This window comes from Lepisosteus oculatus, chromosome 9 (assembly GCF_040954835.1).
Source record: "Lepisosteus oculatus isolate fLepOcu1 chromosome 9, fLepOcu1.hap2, whole genome shotgun sequence".
Classification (NCBI taxonomy): domain Eukaryota; kingdom Metazoa; phylum Chordata; class Actinopteri; order Semionotiformes; family Lepisosteidae; genus Lepisosteus; species Lepisosteus oculatus.
In genome coordinates, this window is record NC_090704.1 from 41,636,754 (window position 1) to 41,651,790 (window position 15,037).

Genomic DNA, 15,037 nt, shown 5'->3' on the forward strand with positions numbered 1-15,037 from the left:
TGAGTTTTCTAAAAGTACTTTATTGCTGTAGTGCATGACAGGACACACAACTATTTACAAGGCAGAAAGAAAAAACATTTGAAGTGTCTCAGAAAAATAAATATATACATACGCTTGCAAATGCTGAGCACACTGAGGGATATGAAGCACAATTAACACTTGAAGCCGTGGGCTGCGACAGCAGAGCGCTAGGCTCAGCAGTATGCCCATCACCACTGGAGACGCAAGCGCGCAGTGCCTGCAGCTGCAGCCCTCTCATCATTCTCTTCATTCTTCATCCATTGCAGATTTAACCACCTCAGCCCGTGTGTTTTTAGCCGCTCCCTCGAATTTCTCAATGATTTGACTGCATCTTTTGCTCTGTAATGGGAGAGAACATTTCTCTCAACACTGGGAGTTGAATGCACTGCACGTCTTACCACAGGCTATTGTACAAGTGTATGACCAGAGGTCTGCCAGCAATTACATTCACAGATACCACCTAAAAACGTAAAAGGCTGCAGTTAATCAGAGGATTGCAGAAATACAGCAACTTCTTAGTAATGCATTCTCTATGGAACAGTTAATTAAATCATCTGAATCAATGCTCAGACTGTAATATTCATTATTTAATACCGCACCCAAATATTCAATTATGTACTCACAGTGAGCACTAAAACTGTACTTTCGCTAAAGTTTTATGATATTGCCAAGCTTTATGCGATATCACAAAACGAGATTAAACACCCACATTTCCTCTTCTACGCCATGCTATTTAGTAAGAAACCCGATGCGAGGTTAATCAGATTGCTGAAATAAGCTCCTGTTAGCTGCCTTCTCCAGGTCCATTTGAATGTCACTTGCGTAGCCCATGTTGTGAGGTGTGCACAGGCTACAGCATGTTCAGAACAGCAACAGGCCACAGTGACATGAGGGATTACTGAATTTTAAAATACCTCAAGGGCCTCACAGCAAACCCATCACTTATACCTAAATTCTTTGCAGTTCCTAAAAATATTTGCTTTCATATTCAAATTTGATCTTTACAATGATGGACAGGGCTACATTTGCAGTTATAAAACAGCTTGCAGTTTATAACGCACCACTCAGGAATAACCTTCATCATGTTGATTACATAGTCGCCTTGCACAACATTCATTGTTTGATGGAATCAAACACTTATGAAAATGTAATGGAAATGTTTCCATCCATCTCAACTTGTAAAAATGCAATTTAAATGTATATGAAAAATGTAGATAAAAAAGTATTAGTTCCTCCACAGAACAGTACATATCAAGGCTAATGAAAACAAAAAGAGCTAACACTCGCATGAAAAAAACTAGCCGCTGAGGTAGAAATCAAAAGACAACAGCCAGGATACAAGGCTTAGAGCACACAAATGAGGGAGCGCCTCAGGAACCCAGAGCAACCCACTCGCTGGACACTTTGACGAGCACCAAATTCAGGACGCTCAGCTGATCTCCTCAGACCCTCAGTGTAGCATTCTGTTCATGCCAACAGTGTCAAGCAACAGTGAGTTTTAGAAAACTAATTAAAATGGCTCTAGGCAAAATGCCACGTAATCAATGATAGCTGTAGGTCTTTCCTTCGCAGGTGTTGCAGTATAACCAGTTGGACATTTCACTGGGAGCTTTAGCGAGCACAGGGAAGGAAACCTCAGTGGCAAAGGCCACACTCGGGCACGCAGCTGTACTCACAATATAGGACTTCTGCCTCTCTTTCTGCAGCCTGATGAACTCCTCCACTGTAAGCTCCTCCACATCCTTCTTCAGGTTAATGAAAGCACAAGACGGGGAATGGGACTTATGTTCCTTCCTGACAGAGGCATTAAACAAGTTATTAATTCCTATGTACAAAAAAAAGTCAAAGAGGATTAAATTTTTTCCTCAAACAAAACTGAAAAGGTCACAAAGCTAAGCTACACTATACCAGATGCATAAAATTAATTCTTGTGAGCAGCATCGCAAATTTCAGTTCTTGGCTGTCGCTGAACTACATTAATGGCCTGAAAATCAATTAGCGGAAGACAGCTGGCTTCATGTGGACTACAGTGTCACACTAAGAAAATCTAACATCTTTACCTAACAAAGTTATGGAAAAACAGATGTGCTATCATATTTGTGCTCCTACACAAAATATAATTCTTCGGAAGATAATCAGATGCTTTTAATTAACCTTTGCAGGCTTCTCTTAAGTTAGTAGATGCAGCTAATGCTTTTGTTTAAAAAGAATTAACTTTGTTAAAAAACTGCTGCTCACTTCTTTTTAACTCTTGCACCTCCACAGCCCTATTAAATGGTGACCCTTCTGTTCAAGTGGACCAACCCAACTCCTTATCCAGCAGCACTGCATTGTTTATCTTGTAAAAGATGGCCAAACCTAAAGGTTGGGATTAGGAAAGCATGAATACATGCTACAACACAAGAAGAAAAAGGTAACTGACCATTGACTGCTGGCAAGATGCTACTCTGACGCACAGGGATTTGAAAACGTTTTGAGTGTCAACTCCCTGAGTGACACAACGCCTCTGGTTACTCACACAGGGTCATCCTCCGGCTCCCAGCCCTCCAGCTCCTTATAACAGACGAAGCACTGAGCCACATCGGGGCTGTTGTCAGTGGGAGTGTGAAGAAATCCTGCCTTCGCCATCTACCCACGAGAAGAAAACGGCTCTCAGAAACGTTGTCAAAAAGTAAAGACGTGCCAGTTGTGGGAAATGGGATTTCAAAAGCTCACCAGGCTATATTTACAGAAGCCAAAATAAGTAAATGTCCAAGACAAAACAAATCCAACCTTGTGTACATTTACAGTCCACCATGTGTATTCATACTGTACTGAAGGAATAATCATAGACTATATGACAAGCTGCAAGACTCATTACTCTAGCTTGCGTGTGTAGCAAAGTGCGCACACATGTATATAATAAGAGATCTTTTTCCCAGGAATCCAAAACCAGCTCACATATTTGCTAGTGAAAAAAAATCCGTAGTGATATCGTTTCTGATGTGCAGATAAAAAAGTAATTGTAATAGAGTTATAAAAATCCAACAACCTCAGCTACTGTGCACAGACTCCTATACTCAATAATTATTGATACGTTTACTGTTAATATCAATACCTTCTGACAATGTCATGCTCTTAGTATCCATTAATGTAACTTTAGCTCTTAGTATCCATTAACTATAATAAAATGGAAGCGATGGCACAACATTTTCCTGAATTATAAAACACATATAAATAAAAAAACGTGAAAATATAACCAAGCATTGAACTACAATCTGTTCGGTACGTAATCAGGCTATTCTCCTGAAAAACTGAAGTGTTACGGTTTTGGGGACGAGCAACTTGGAAAATAATGTTTTGATTCTTATCGAGTCACTGTAACATTTCAAGAGATATCGACAGATCATCGGATAAGCATACATTACGGATGAGGACCAATGAAGCCCCCGGCGGAGTCGTCTATTATTAAGCATTATAAACTGCAATGCGTCTCGCAAACTGATGATTGTGTGTTCGAGTCCCAGGTGGGCCCTGGCGTCTCAGCATTGTCGAACTCACTGGATAGTTACGTAAATCGACTGGGTTAAAATAGAGAATTTAAGGAATAACTAATCAACCGGGCGAATCCAACCATGACACAAGCATTCGGATAAAGGTACGAATCACCTCGCGTCGAACAGTTAGGTCCTGGAAAAAAAAATCTAACACACTTCAAAGCCGATTACAACCATTGTTATTATCAAGGTCGATTAAGAAAACAATCGAAGAGACATCCTTCTTTGCCCCACTGTCGAGGGTAAAAATTAAACAGGCCAAGCTGCGATTACAGAAATAGAGGATTAAATTTAGGCTTTTATAACGGGCAGATCAACTGTTAACTGATAAGAGCTTTTAAAACATTTGTAACAAATTCTTGTTAAAACTTAGACTCTTAGTCTAGGGAGTATTTTATTTTTTAAACGAATACAGGACTTACATTTTCCGGCGTGCAAACACAACCCTCTTGAAAAGGCCATCCTGAAAAAGTATCCAAACGGTTTTTATAGAAGTACATTTTAATATACTCTCCTTGCATCACATTCATATTCTAACTTTTAAAATAATAAAAAGTATTTTAAACGTTACACTTTAATGCTTTAAAAATGTGTTTCTTCTATAATTTCTCAGTCACGCTCTTGTTTACACCGTCTTTGATATTCGTTTAAATTTCCAGCGCGCTTATCCATTGGTTAAAACGTCATTTCCGTTGACGTACCCATTCGCCTGTTGTTTTCTGGGAATTGTAGGCGGTTCGCTTACATTAATTTTTTTCACAAGTTTTCTGGCCCAAGAATCACTTTTTCCAAGAACTCCAACCCCAATAAAGATACAATCCATTGTAAATGTTTAAATTAAAAGAAACAACGTTAATATTGATGATAAAAAGTAGAACATAGGTCTAATAACATTTACATAACGAAAAGGCTCCGAATACATACATCCCTCTGAATGACTTTATAAGACAAATTCTGTTAAAATAACATTTCCCGTGTTGTTAAATTCTGGTTATGTTGGATTCCGCTGTTCCTGTATTTGATATGCTGAACAGTACCATTGTTAATTTTGAAGTTGTAGCAACTCTGAAGTACACAAAATTAATCTTTAGTTTACAATAATTTAAGGTCTGCTGCCACCAAGCGGTTCTCAGAAAGATTTGTGTGCGTCCGCGCCATCACGAAACCGCAAATTCAGAATGAGAGCTGTGATTGGACGTTAAACCGTCAATAACATTCCACCCACCCCTGCAAAGTAATTCTGTGCTCTTATTGGGTTATTTCATGCATACTGACCTTCGACCCTACGTCTTAGGCTGCGATTGGTGCGTACTCTCCGGAGCGGTAACTATGAGGAAGGAGCCGGATAGTGTGAGAATGTTGTGAATGTTTTAACAATCGCTTTACCTAGGTGGTGATGTAGATGTATGTAGTACAATGAAAAAGTATGTGAATGCTATATAATGTTGTATACGTTATTGTTAACGTAATTTCCATCGTAATTTAACACATGGGGTCTTTAATGCACGCTGTTATTGCAGGAAACAGGACGGACAGGGATAATCGTGCAACATAAGAAGTTGAGTCACATGCGAGTTTTGATGCGGGTACTTTCATTGTCAAGTCAAGATTTATTCCATGCAGAAAAGAAAAAAAAAGCGACACAACATTTCGGCTGCGGAGCCTTGGACTTTGTTTTAAGTGTGTTTCCCGGTGTGCGGCGATGGCAGACGGCAGGTGTACAGTGGACCACCTGGCCGGGTTCCAGCGCCCCTCGGGCTCGGCGCAGGTGCTCACCTGCGGGCCCGACCTGCTGCTGCTGCGGAACGGGAGCGAGAGAGTGTTCGCGTACAGCGGCCGTGAGGCGAGAGTGCAGGTACAATACCCGCCATGCTGGAGAAACCTCGGTGTCACACGACGGCAGATCAGGGCATGAACACAGTTCTTCGAAAGCGCGAGGAAGTTTATCTGTTGTTTTCGGTGGTTTATTTTTTTTATTTTCGGTGGGTTTCTGATGGTCCACGGTACGAGTCTGTCACGTCTCGCCTTTACGTGAGCTCTCAACGGCGCTGCACCCGTGTCCGGGAATAGCTGTTTCATCTGCTGACCGGTCTCCCCCTGTCCGAACTGAAGATCGTGCCTATGGCATTATTCCAGGGACCAGGCCAGAAACTTTCTCTCCTCTTTTACTTTACGTGCAAATTGTTGAACCACACAAAACTCGAAATGTTTCTGTTCCATATGATTTTAACACTCTGGAGGGTTTGTTAAAAAAATATACAAAAATAGGGCTGCTGGGAAGCCTGACATTAGCTGAGTGGTTTTCTGTCATGTATTAAAATGGGGGAGTATATTCTATCAAAGATCTTGGAAAGGAAAAGGAAACAAAGTTTGGTGTCTTGAATAGGTTGTTAATGTCTTGGGTGGTAAATCCGTGTCTGTTTTTTCCGGCAGGCCGTCTATATTTTTGCTGGCCGTGTTACTCACCTGCTGGAGAGCCCCGACCGTCGGTGCATTTTTGCTCTGTGCCAAAACGATGGAATATATTGCACCTCGCTGCATCAGATCAGCAGGTGAGACCAGCATAAGTGCTTTAGAGTACAACTCTGTACCCAAAGAGTGGTGGAGGTCTGGAACAAGCTACCCAGCTGTGTGGTTGAAGTCAATACTCTGAAATCCTTCAGGGAAGGCTGGATGAGATCCCTGGATCAATAAGCTATTAACTTCCCAATGGGTCAGATGGTCTTCTCATTTGTTATCGCTTCTGTTTTCTTTAGACAGCAAGCTGGGATACAATTAAAGTAACAAGTGTTTTTTGTTTTCCCAACACTGAGGATTAGTATGGGGAAGCAGGCTTACCCTGAAATTCCCTGATTTATGATCAGCTTTCTAATTGATAATCTGGTTGTTTTTTTTCTCCTACATAGGGAGCCGTCTCCCACACCTACTGAAGCAGCACCTAAGAGCCCAGTCCTGGTTATGGTGCCTCCCGATGCCTGTGTGCTGAAAGACCCAGGCGCCTGCTCTTTTGCTGTGCTGGAGAATGCGCTGGTGGCAGTGGCACGCAGTGGCACGGCGTGGCGGATGGGTTTTTATGAAGTCCCGGCAGGATCCACGGGGAGCTGTAAGAAAGTGGAGGAGCTGTGCATCCCCGTTCTGTCAGCGGGGTGTTCCAGCATCTACGGGGGTAGAGACGAGGCCGTACCCCCTGTTCTGTGTTGCATATACCCTCATGGAGCAAAAGCAAAGGCCACAGAAGACAGCAGCAGCGGTCACTTGCTCTTGGAACAGGTCCTCTTCAGGCTCCTCTTCGGCGTGGATGCGGCTCTGCTGTCCTCTCCCACAATCCTGTGCGGCCTGCCGGATGGGCGTCTTTGCTGCCTGCCTCTGCGGCGACCGGGGAACCCCGAGGCCGAGGGCGGGGAGTCCCGGGTGAGAGTGCTCCGCCATCTGGGCCAGCCGATCGCCTTCATTGGAGCGTGGGGCGCCGGGGGCGACGACAGGGGATCCAGCTGCCTGCTGGTGGTTGGCAGCAGTGGCAGGGCTCTGCTGATGCTCGCTGAGGGAGAGGAGGAAGGCCGGGCTCTGGAGTTCCGAGAACGGCACCTCTCTGGCCGCGTGCAGAGCGCTTGTCTCGCCGACGGTCAACTCTTTTACAGCACGGGCTCTGACCTCCTGGCTGTGCAGCTCCGCCCCAGCCCTTCTGGGGACAGACCAGATCTCTGGATCCCATCCCTGCAACCCCCTGTCACCCTGAATGTCTGCAGCCTCATCGCACTGTCCAGACCCACAGAGACACCTGCAGGTACTGGAGGCTACATCCAGACTTTATAGTCTTGATGCAGTGCAGGTGTTAAAATATAAATGCACCTTGCAGATTTTTACAAATTCACTGTAGCTGGTAGATGATCCTTTTTGCAGTTCAAAGTGGTGAATCGTGTTTTTTTGGAAGCAGTTCCAGTGGAGCAATTAACATGTAACAAATTTTAAGAAAAGATTCCCACATTGACTGCAAATTTAGACTCTGAAGGAATCGAAGGTAAGGACAACAAGTCTCGAGGCAAAGGCAGCAAAATTGTTGATTCCCCACTTTAGTTCTTTACATGTTCAGTATGTGATCGTGCTGGTGTTTCTTTAAAGCCCGTGCAGCTGAAGAGTGTGTCTCTGTGGTGTACAGGGGCTGTGAAGCTGTTCGCTGTATCACTCAAGGGGAGGCTGCTGAGGGTGACTCTGCCTCAGAAGTCACCCAGGGCTCATGGGGCACTGTCAGCAGCACAGGTGGGCCAGAAAGTGAGGGACCTTCTTGCTGGCATTGGAAATGTCTCGGAGAGGTGAGGACAGAAAACAACATGTCATGCTGGGATTGTACCGCATATGCTTAAAAGAGGAAATGTACAGATACACAAAATGAAGTCTGTTGGCCTAATATATAAATTCTTATCTATCTATCAGAATAAGTGTCAAACTGTGTGTGAATTACATAAAACAGGATTATAACATAATGCACGTGTTTGTTTGTATTATACTTGAACAGTTTTATTCATTATTTCAGTCCATGAATGTATTGTGATCTGTGGTTTTATTATTATCTTTCTGCATCATGTATGTGTGCGAAGAAAAGTTATGACTGTTATCTTGTCTATTCATACCTTTAGGGGAGTTAAATCTCAGTGTTTTTCCACTATTTTCAATGTGTTTTATAATTGGATTTTGCCAGTGCTCTTTTCTTTCCTTACCTTTCCAGAGTTTCTTCTTTAAAAAGCTGCATTCACCTGAAGAATGACGCCCTGAGGAACCTCAACCAAGTTTTCAATATCTGCTGCTTGCTGATGCCCAATCAGAGGCATGCAGGGGGGGGTCCTTGCCCCGTGCGTCCAATCAGCTGCCGTGTCCGGGTCAAACGCAGTTGCATTCTGCAGCAAGAGACGCTGTTTCTGAGCTGCGTCCTGCAGAACTCCAGCGATTACATTCTGGAACAGGGCTGGACTCTGTGTGTACAGCTGATTTATCCCCCTTACCCTTTGACCGCGCAGGGTGAACGGCCGACCAAGACTTACTCCTTCCCGTTCGATAAATTGCATCCAGGTAAAAACCTAGAAGTGACCCTGCCACTAGCCACAGAGAGTGAGTTAGCCCTCCCTGTGACGGTCTGCTGCTCCCTCATGTACTTTCTGCAAAGCATCCTGGGAGAGGAGGAGTGCAGATGGGCCCCTATGAGCCAGCCTTCACTCTCCCAGCTGGTAAAAGACTCTGGTTACATCAGCCTGGTTTTAGACACTCAGACTGTGGACTGGTTGGACTGTCTGTGGGTCGGTGGTCCTGCCACTCAGGGAAACAACACCAGGCCCAGCTCAGGTTCTGGTGTTGACCTGGTCCAGACCCTCCTGACCTCGTCCCGAAAGGCCCAGCAACAGGAATGTGAGGGAGCTCCACTGAAGACACTCCCACAGCGGAGCTCGGAAGGGGGGCCTTTTGTAGCGTCCCTCAGAGTGTCCTCAGACCTGCTAAAAACTGCACTGCAACTCTCCGGTTCAGGTACTGGTTCAGTTTCTCCAGAAAGCCGCTAAGTCTAGGTAAGGGCTGTGGGACCCGGGAGCCAATGTGGGAAGCACTGGGCGTAAGGCGGGACTGCACCTTGGATGAGACCAAAAGATGTAAGGCAAAAAAAACAACAAACCCACACTCAGCACCCGGGATTCGAGCCCAGAACCCCAGAGTTAAGACCTTAAATATTTTCTTTTAAATTTTAGGTTTAGTCTTTTGCTTTGTAACCATTAACATCCTTTGAGTTATATTCAGCCTCTTTTGTCATGATTAGAATTCTAATTTCAATACCAGGTGGTATCCTATTTTCTCCCAAGTGAATGCAATAGTCACATTAAAAAGAAACGTGTCTCTGATGATAAATAGGTAATAGAGATATCTTTGCCTCTGGATAACTGTTGTTTCGATTGGAAGCTCCCGAGTTGTAACATTGAGTCTGTGTTGCTGCAGGCCCCTCTGTGTCCAGCGCAGTGCTGCACTGGCTGGTGTCCTGCAGCCCTGCTGGGGAGAACATTGCGTGTGAGGACATTCCTGTGCTGTCTGCTGTCTGCCCTGGGGGGGCCTCTCTGAGGCTGCTGGCTCAGGAGGTATAGTATGTGAATGCAAAACGCGAGCTTGATTCCACCCAGGAATTCCCTTGCATTTCTTTGATCTTCACCTTAATAGGTAAACGTACTGTCGTGTGCCTTTGGTGTTTTGTTAATCTCTGGCTACTAGAGCAGCTAGCAACTAATTTAATTTATGCACTAGTTTTCTTTGCAATTGACAAACTTCTTTTTAATATCAAATTTCACTTTTTTTACCTTCGTTATTATTTGTGTACGTATTCCTAGTAAGATTTGAAAACAGACTTTCACTTCTGTTTGTTGAGACACATCTCTGCAGGTCCTCATTTTGACAGGGCATTTTCTGTCGTTCTTCTGCTTGCGTTACGCTTATATTGTGTTTCCATAAGGTGACTTGCATGATCCCCTGCGCCCCCTGTTGTATAGAGCAATCAATCTCCTGCGTCTTTTGTGAGCTCTGGAAAAATATTCCATCTTGCAGGTAACCGCGAGCGACTTGTGGGCTGATGGGCCGATCACAGCTGTGGAGATCCGGATTGAGAGCTCCTCATTGGCTGAATTGTGCGGGCTGCATTTCGCCGTGTTACGGCGTCTCCAGGTGAAGAACCTGTGCACTTTCCTGTAATTTCAGTCTGGTTCTTTAGAGGCCAGAGCCCCATAAATATAGCAGTTCAAGCACTCGTGCCCTTATGTCCTCCTAGCAGATTGTAAGTGACTCAGCCTCGTGGGTATAACTCCTGTTCTTTTCGTTGGAGGATGAACCATGTAGACATGTTTCTCTTACTCCCACCTGTTTGAGACGTGCATCGTTTTCACAGGGCTGGTACGGCTTGCAGGAGCTGTGTATCTTTTGCTGATGGTGCTACAGGCACCTGGCAAGTCACAGTGGTCAACTGTGTGCTAGAAAGATTGGTTCATTAATTCCAGCTGTATTCCTGCGGAGCTCAGCCAGTCGTGTGCTGCCACTTGCGGCAGTCAAGTCACAATCAGCTGATAACACAGACCAAACATAAACCAGCGGCACCAGGACTCTAGGGCTCAACCTGTCCTTTGAGCGTGCATTTTTTTGTGCTATTTCCTCTGGAGTGACAAGATTGTAATTCCAGGTACTGTTTCTGCGTTAACTGTTTCACCACCAAGCTAACCCACATATCTGGGCTGTGCTCTGACATTGCTGCACCTCTCTTTTCCTGATGGCATCAGGCTCTGCTCAAGGAGGGGGTCCCTGAGGCTGGAGCTGCAAGGCGGTTAAAAGGACAGAGCTTTGTACAGCTCTTACAGCACACGGAGGTGAGTGAGACCTGCTGTGTACATACTTCCCCTGTCTTCAGGGGTTAGGTTAGGTCTTTCAGGTCCACTAGAGGGATGTCTGAATTGGCAGGTTGCACCTGAGAGCTATGCTTTTGTGTACCTCTCCAAAGCACCTCCCCTCAAGACTTTCTTGCTAAGAATATGAAACCTGCCTAATGAAATCACAACTGTTGGCACTCTCAGAAGGGTACAGGATGTGTCCTCAGGCCTGTTTGATAGCACCAGTCATTTCTGTGAATGATTAGTCAGAATGAATTGGACAGGCTGTCAGCACACTCGGGGACGTTAATAGCTGTGGTGCTGCTCCCTGAATAACAGCTGTTGTGTGAATGTAATTCATTGATGTTTAGGGTGCAAATCAGCCTGTTCTCACATCCAAAGGCATTGACATGGTGCTGTCTGATTGCTGCAGACTTTATCGAAGGCTGTCCAGGAGGCTCGAGGACACATTGCCCTGGGACTGGGGATGTCAAGTAGGATCACTGAGAAACTGCTCCACACCTATGGGCAGCTGAGGGACAGCCCGTTCCTGATCCTTTGAGGGTACAACCTGGGGGCTCCAGGTGTCAGTCTGCCCCTCGCCCATGTCCCGCGAGTGGACAGTGTGGGAAAGAGAAGACTCATCCTGACCCACCTGACGGGACCTCCCTCCACGCTCTGGACTAGCACCGCACCAGCCAGCTCCTCTCCTGTTAGTGTAAAGTGAAAGTTTTAATCCCAACCCTTCGTATCTCAGGGGCCTAATGTCCTCCAGCTGCCCAGTGAACAAGAGATAACTAGGCCCCTTTGAAGGGGGTGAGTCCAGGGCTTGGCAGCAGAAACCAAAAGATCCTGACTTCTAATTGGTTTGACTATTAGCTCCTCATTTCGGTGCCAAGAGAATCGGATGCATCCGAATAAAGTCCTCAGCCGAAAAAGCCTGCAGGTAATGTTTAAAATTAGGCATAGCCAGCCCTTTACTAGCTTAGGGGATTGTAAAGTTGCCAGCCAGATTCCTGGCCTCTTTCCCATCCCCATGAAACTAATCCTGATGGAATTGATTTGTTCTAAGTGTTGCTGCGGAGAGGTGACTGGGAGTTTCTTCCTCTTAACTTCTGGGGTTTTCTATTAGGAGAATCCAGGGTGTTGGTGCTTTGCCCTGGACACCTGAGCTGTGGGAATGATCCCTGTGTGGGGGCCGAACAGGCTGCTCTTGAAACAGGCGCTGTAGTCTATACTGCACCTGTTTTGCATGAGGTTAGTTGAGCAGCCATGGAGCTGCTGAAACCCGTGCCCCTGTCTCATGTGTGACTGTGACATTATCTCCCCCTCCTCTCCGTCCCTGAAAACACTCTCCTGCTGCAGGAGGGCACTGACTACAGCCCTCCACACCTCGAGAACAACAAAGAGATGCGCCAGACTGCATTTGGCTTCCGTGCTTTGAGTTCTCCCAGACTGACGTTTTTTTTTTCCCTCTGTTTTCAGCACATCGAGAAGCCAGATCATTTAAAAATAAAGTTTCCACTTTTGCCTTTGAAAACTGAACTAAGATGTAAACTGTCTCTTGGTGGTAACAGCAGCATGAACCTAGCAAAGGGCAATAAGATCAATAAATTTTTTGGTGTCTAATAGATAAAACTACAGTTAACTTAGCAAATGAAAAGCTGACACATTGCAGTGATGATAAAAACTAAATATTAGTAGTAATGGTCTTTTTCAGTTCAGGTACACAATGTATGTTGATGTTGGATATACAAACCTTTACTTTTTTAACAGTTTCCCCCATTTTTGGCTTAATCCTGATAATTTTCACTGAAAAGCCGTATATGATGTATGTGAGTATTGTTAAACGGTCTCGACTTTGCATTCTAAAATGATTTGGTTGAGACTTTATAGTGAGTGTCCATCAACAAAAGTAGTGGTTTAGCAGTGTCTTTCTAATGATTTCATTCATTGGAGGCACAGAATATTATGTCCTCAGCAGAGGGCAGTAGAACCTAGTCCTGAAGCTGACATCATCGGCTTTTTTGAAACATGCTCCATGTTATCATTTTGTCGTGTAATGTGTATTGGGAATTTAGACTCACATGCACAGTCAAATTGTCTGGCTCCAGGAGTGAAAAATCAAAGATGTCCAGTACAGGCATGTCGGGTTTATGGGTTAAAACCACAGTGTTACCCCAGGATAACTTTAGTATAATCTCAAAAGTGGTTGCATTAAACCTTAAGTGGATAGCTGGGGTACGTTTGGTCTCCAAGGTAATGTCGGTATGACCCTGACAAGGTAATTGTGATTATGACCCTGAGCCTCTTCCTCCTGTCTTTCATATCTTCAAGCTACTTGTCTTTCAGATCATACCGCATACCGTGTCTTGCTTTTTTGCATTCATTTTACTTCATCATGCTGTCAGACTTCATAATCGCCCCCAACTTGCCTCTCAAGGGTTAAGCCGCAAGAGCCGATGTGTTCTGTAAGTGCTCTGTCTGGTTTGATTGTAGTGTGCATGGTTGCTTCCCAGACCGTCTGTCAATTTGAGTGTGGCTGCTGGGTGCCTCTGGACCTGCAGATAAACCCCTCTTAGCTTTTCAGGTATCTCCAGGCAGTGTGCTGAGTGCTGTGTATTCTGATCCATGAATTATGTGGGTTTGCGTACAATCAAACCATTTTACACGCTCTTCTACATTACCCAGAGTCCTTCGTTTCAGGGACCGGGAAATATTGCAGATAAAACTTTGATGAAAATGGTAGCTTCTCCAGGACATACACGCCTCTTTGTTATAAAGTGGGACATGGTAGCATGTAATTCCTTCAAAAACAATTGTGCATTAGTATCTAGGCCATTTAATACATTCTGTTTTTCTCCTGGAAGGCGACATTTTTGAATAATGAAAATGATTATAATAAGTGCAGGAATGGCTCTGTGAAATGCAGGGGTGTAACCATTAACCCAGGCATTTCCAAGAAAGCAGGAGGGAGAGACACTCATCCCTATCCTGTGTCCTCCCTCCCAGAGCTAAATTCTTGCCTTGTTATCAGCAATTGCCCTCTTTCAATCCTTTGGTGCTCTAACATTACCTATGCTTTAGTTCTATAAAGAAAGAGTGCTGTGTCACAAATTGCTCAGTGTTTTCATTAACAGCTTGGGAGTTTAACTTTCTCAGTTGTGTTTTGCTGATTTTCTGCAAGATTTTTAATGAAAAAAAAAATTCTAAGTGAGTAGGGCTATGTGAGACAAATGGCTTTGTACTACTATCCTCTGAGCAAAACCTTCTCTCACATGCACTTGATCACTTGCTTTTGATTTTCCCCTTTGTGTCCGTTCGCTCTTTTATCCTGTGTCATCAATAAGAGGGATCAAAGTTTCTTTTTCTCTTTGCCATTTCTCCTTGTTCTCTCTCTGGTCTGCCATTACGTGCAGAAAAAAAATGAGGCCACTATTTTTTATTCTTTCTGACAATTCACCTTGTTTGTCCACTACATCCCTGGCCTTGCCAGTTATTTGTTTTACACCTTCCTAGTATGGACTTCCCACGTGTTTTAGATTGGACTTTCTGGCACCGAGTCCTGTACGGCAGGAGGGGAACTGTGACTGGGAGAGGATCCCCCTCTCTGAGCTCTTCCTTGTTGGTCACACTACAGACTCCGCAGTGCCTGGCGGGAGAGGAAGCACCGAGTGGAGGGGTGCCAGGACACCACCGTACCCATGCGAAAACCATGCAGGTTGCAAATGTCAGTGTGTTCCCAAATGCTAAGAGGACCTGCTGTCTCTGACCCCCACTCTGTCATACCCTGGGCCTGTCTACTACAGAGCTCTCTCTGGTGCACTTAAGCGTGAGTCCGAGCAGTCACAGTCGGCTAGTAACATTTCCCAGGTTCAAACCAGCGCTGCCTGGGCGACAGGCTGCAAGCCTCAGACTGACTGAACCCCTCTGCCTCTTTGCAACTTTTTCTTTAGCTCGCCAGTTTCTGTAGTCCTGAGGTGAACCTCTGACTAGACTAACCGGAATCACTCAGCCTGACCTGCCCCTCCTTTGTTTTTTTTGGTGAACCACGGTTTACATTTCTCAAACACGGGAGCCGTCCGACGCTGCTGGACCGCG

General features: G+C 44.9%; 2 protein-coding genes across 2 annotated transcripts; one reads left to right on the plus strand and one right to left on the minus strand.

The window, feature by feature from the left end:
- On the minus strand, positions 1 to 4,236 carry birc5a (baculoviral IAP repeat containing 5a). The gene is made up of 4 exons (XM_006635157.3): positions 3,980 to 4,236; positions 2,540 to 2,649; positions 1,698 to 1,815; positions 1 to 360 (listed from the first exon to the last, which is right to left on the minus strand). The coding sequence occupies exons 1-4, from the start codon at positions 4,085 to 4,087 to the stop codon at positions 268 to 270; spliced, it is 429 nt and encodes a 142-aa protein (XP_006635220.1). The 5' UTR covers positions 4,088 to 4,236; the 3' UTR covers positions 1 to 267.
- A 631-nt stretch (positions 4,237 to 4,867) lies between these two features.
- Positions 4,868 to 12,481, plus strand: faap100 (FA core complex associated protein 100). The gene is made up of 9 exons (XM_015356775.2): positions 4,868 to 5,412; positions 5,991 to 6,109; positions 6,464 to 7,341; positions 7,714 to 7,867; positions 8,281 to 9,071; positions 9,531 to 9,667; positions 10,128 to 10,244; positions 10,850 to 10,936; positions 11,370 to 12,481. Exons 1-9 carry the CDS (start codon positions 5,260 to 5,262, stop codon positions 11,496 to 11,498), a joined length of 2,565 nt encoding a protein of 854 aa, XP_015212261.2. The 5' UTR covers positions 4,868 to 5,259; the 3' UTR covers positions 11,499 to 12,481.
- The last annotated feature ends 2,556 nt before the right edge of the window (positions 12,482 to 15,037 follow it).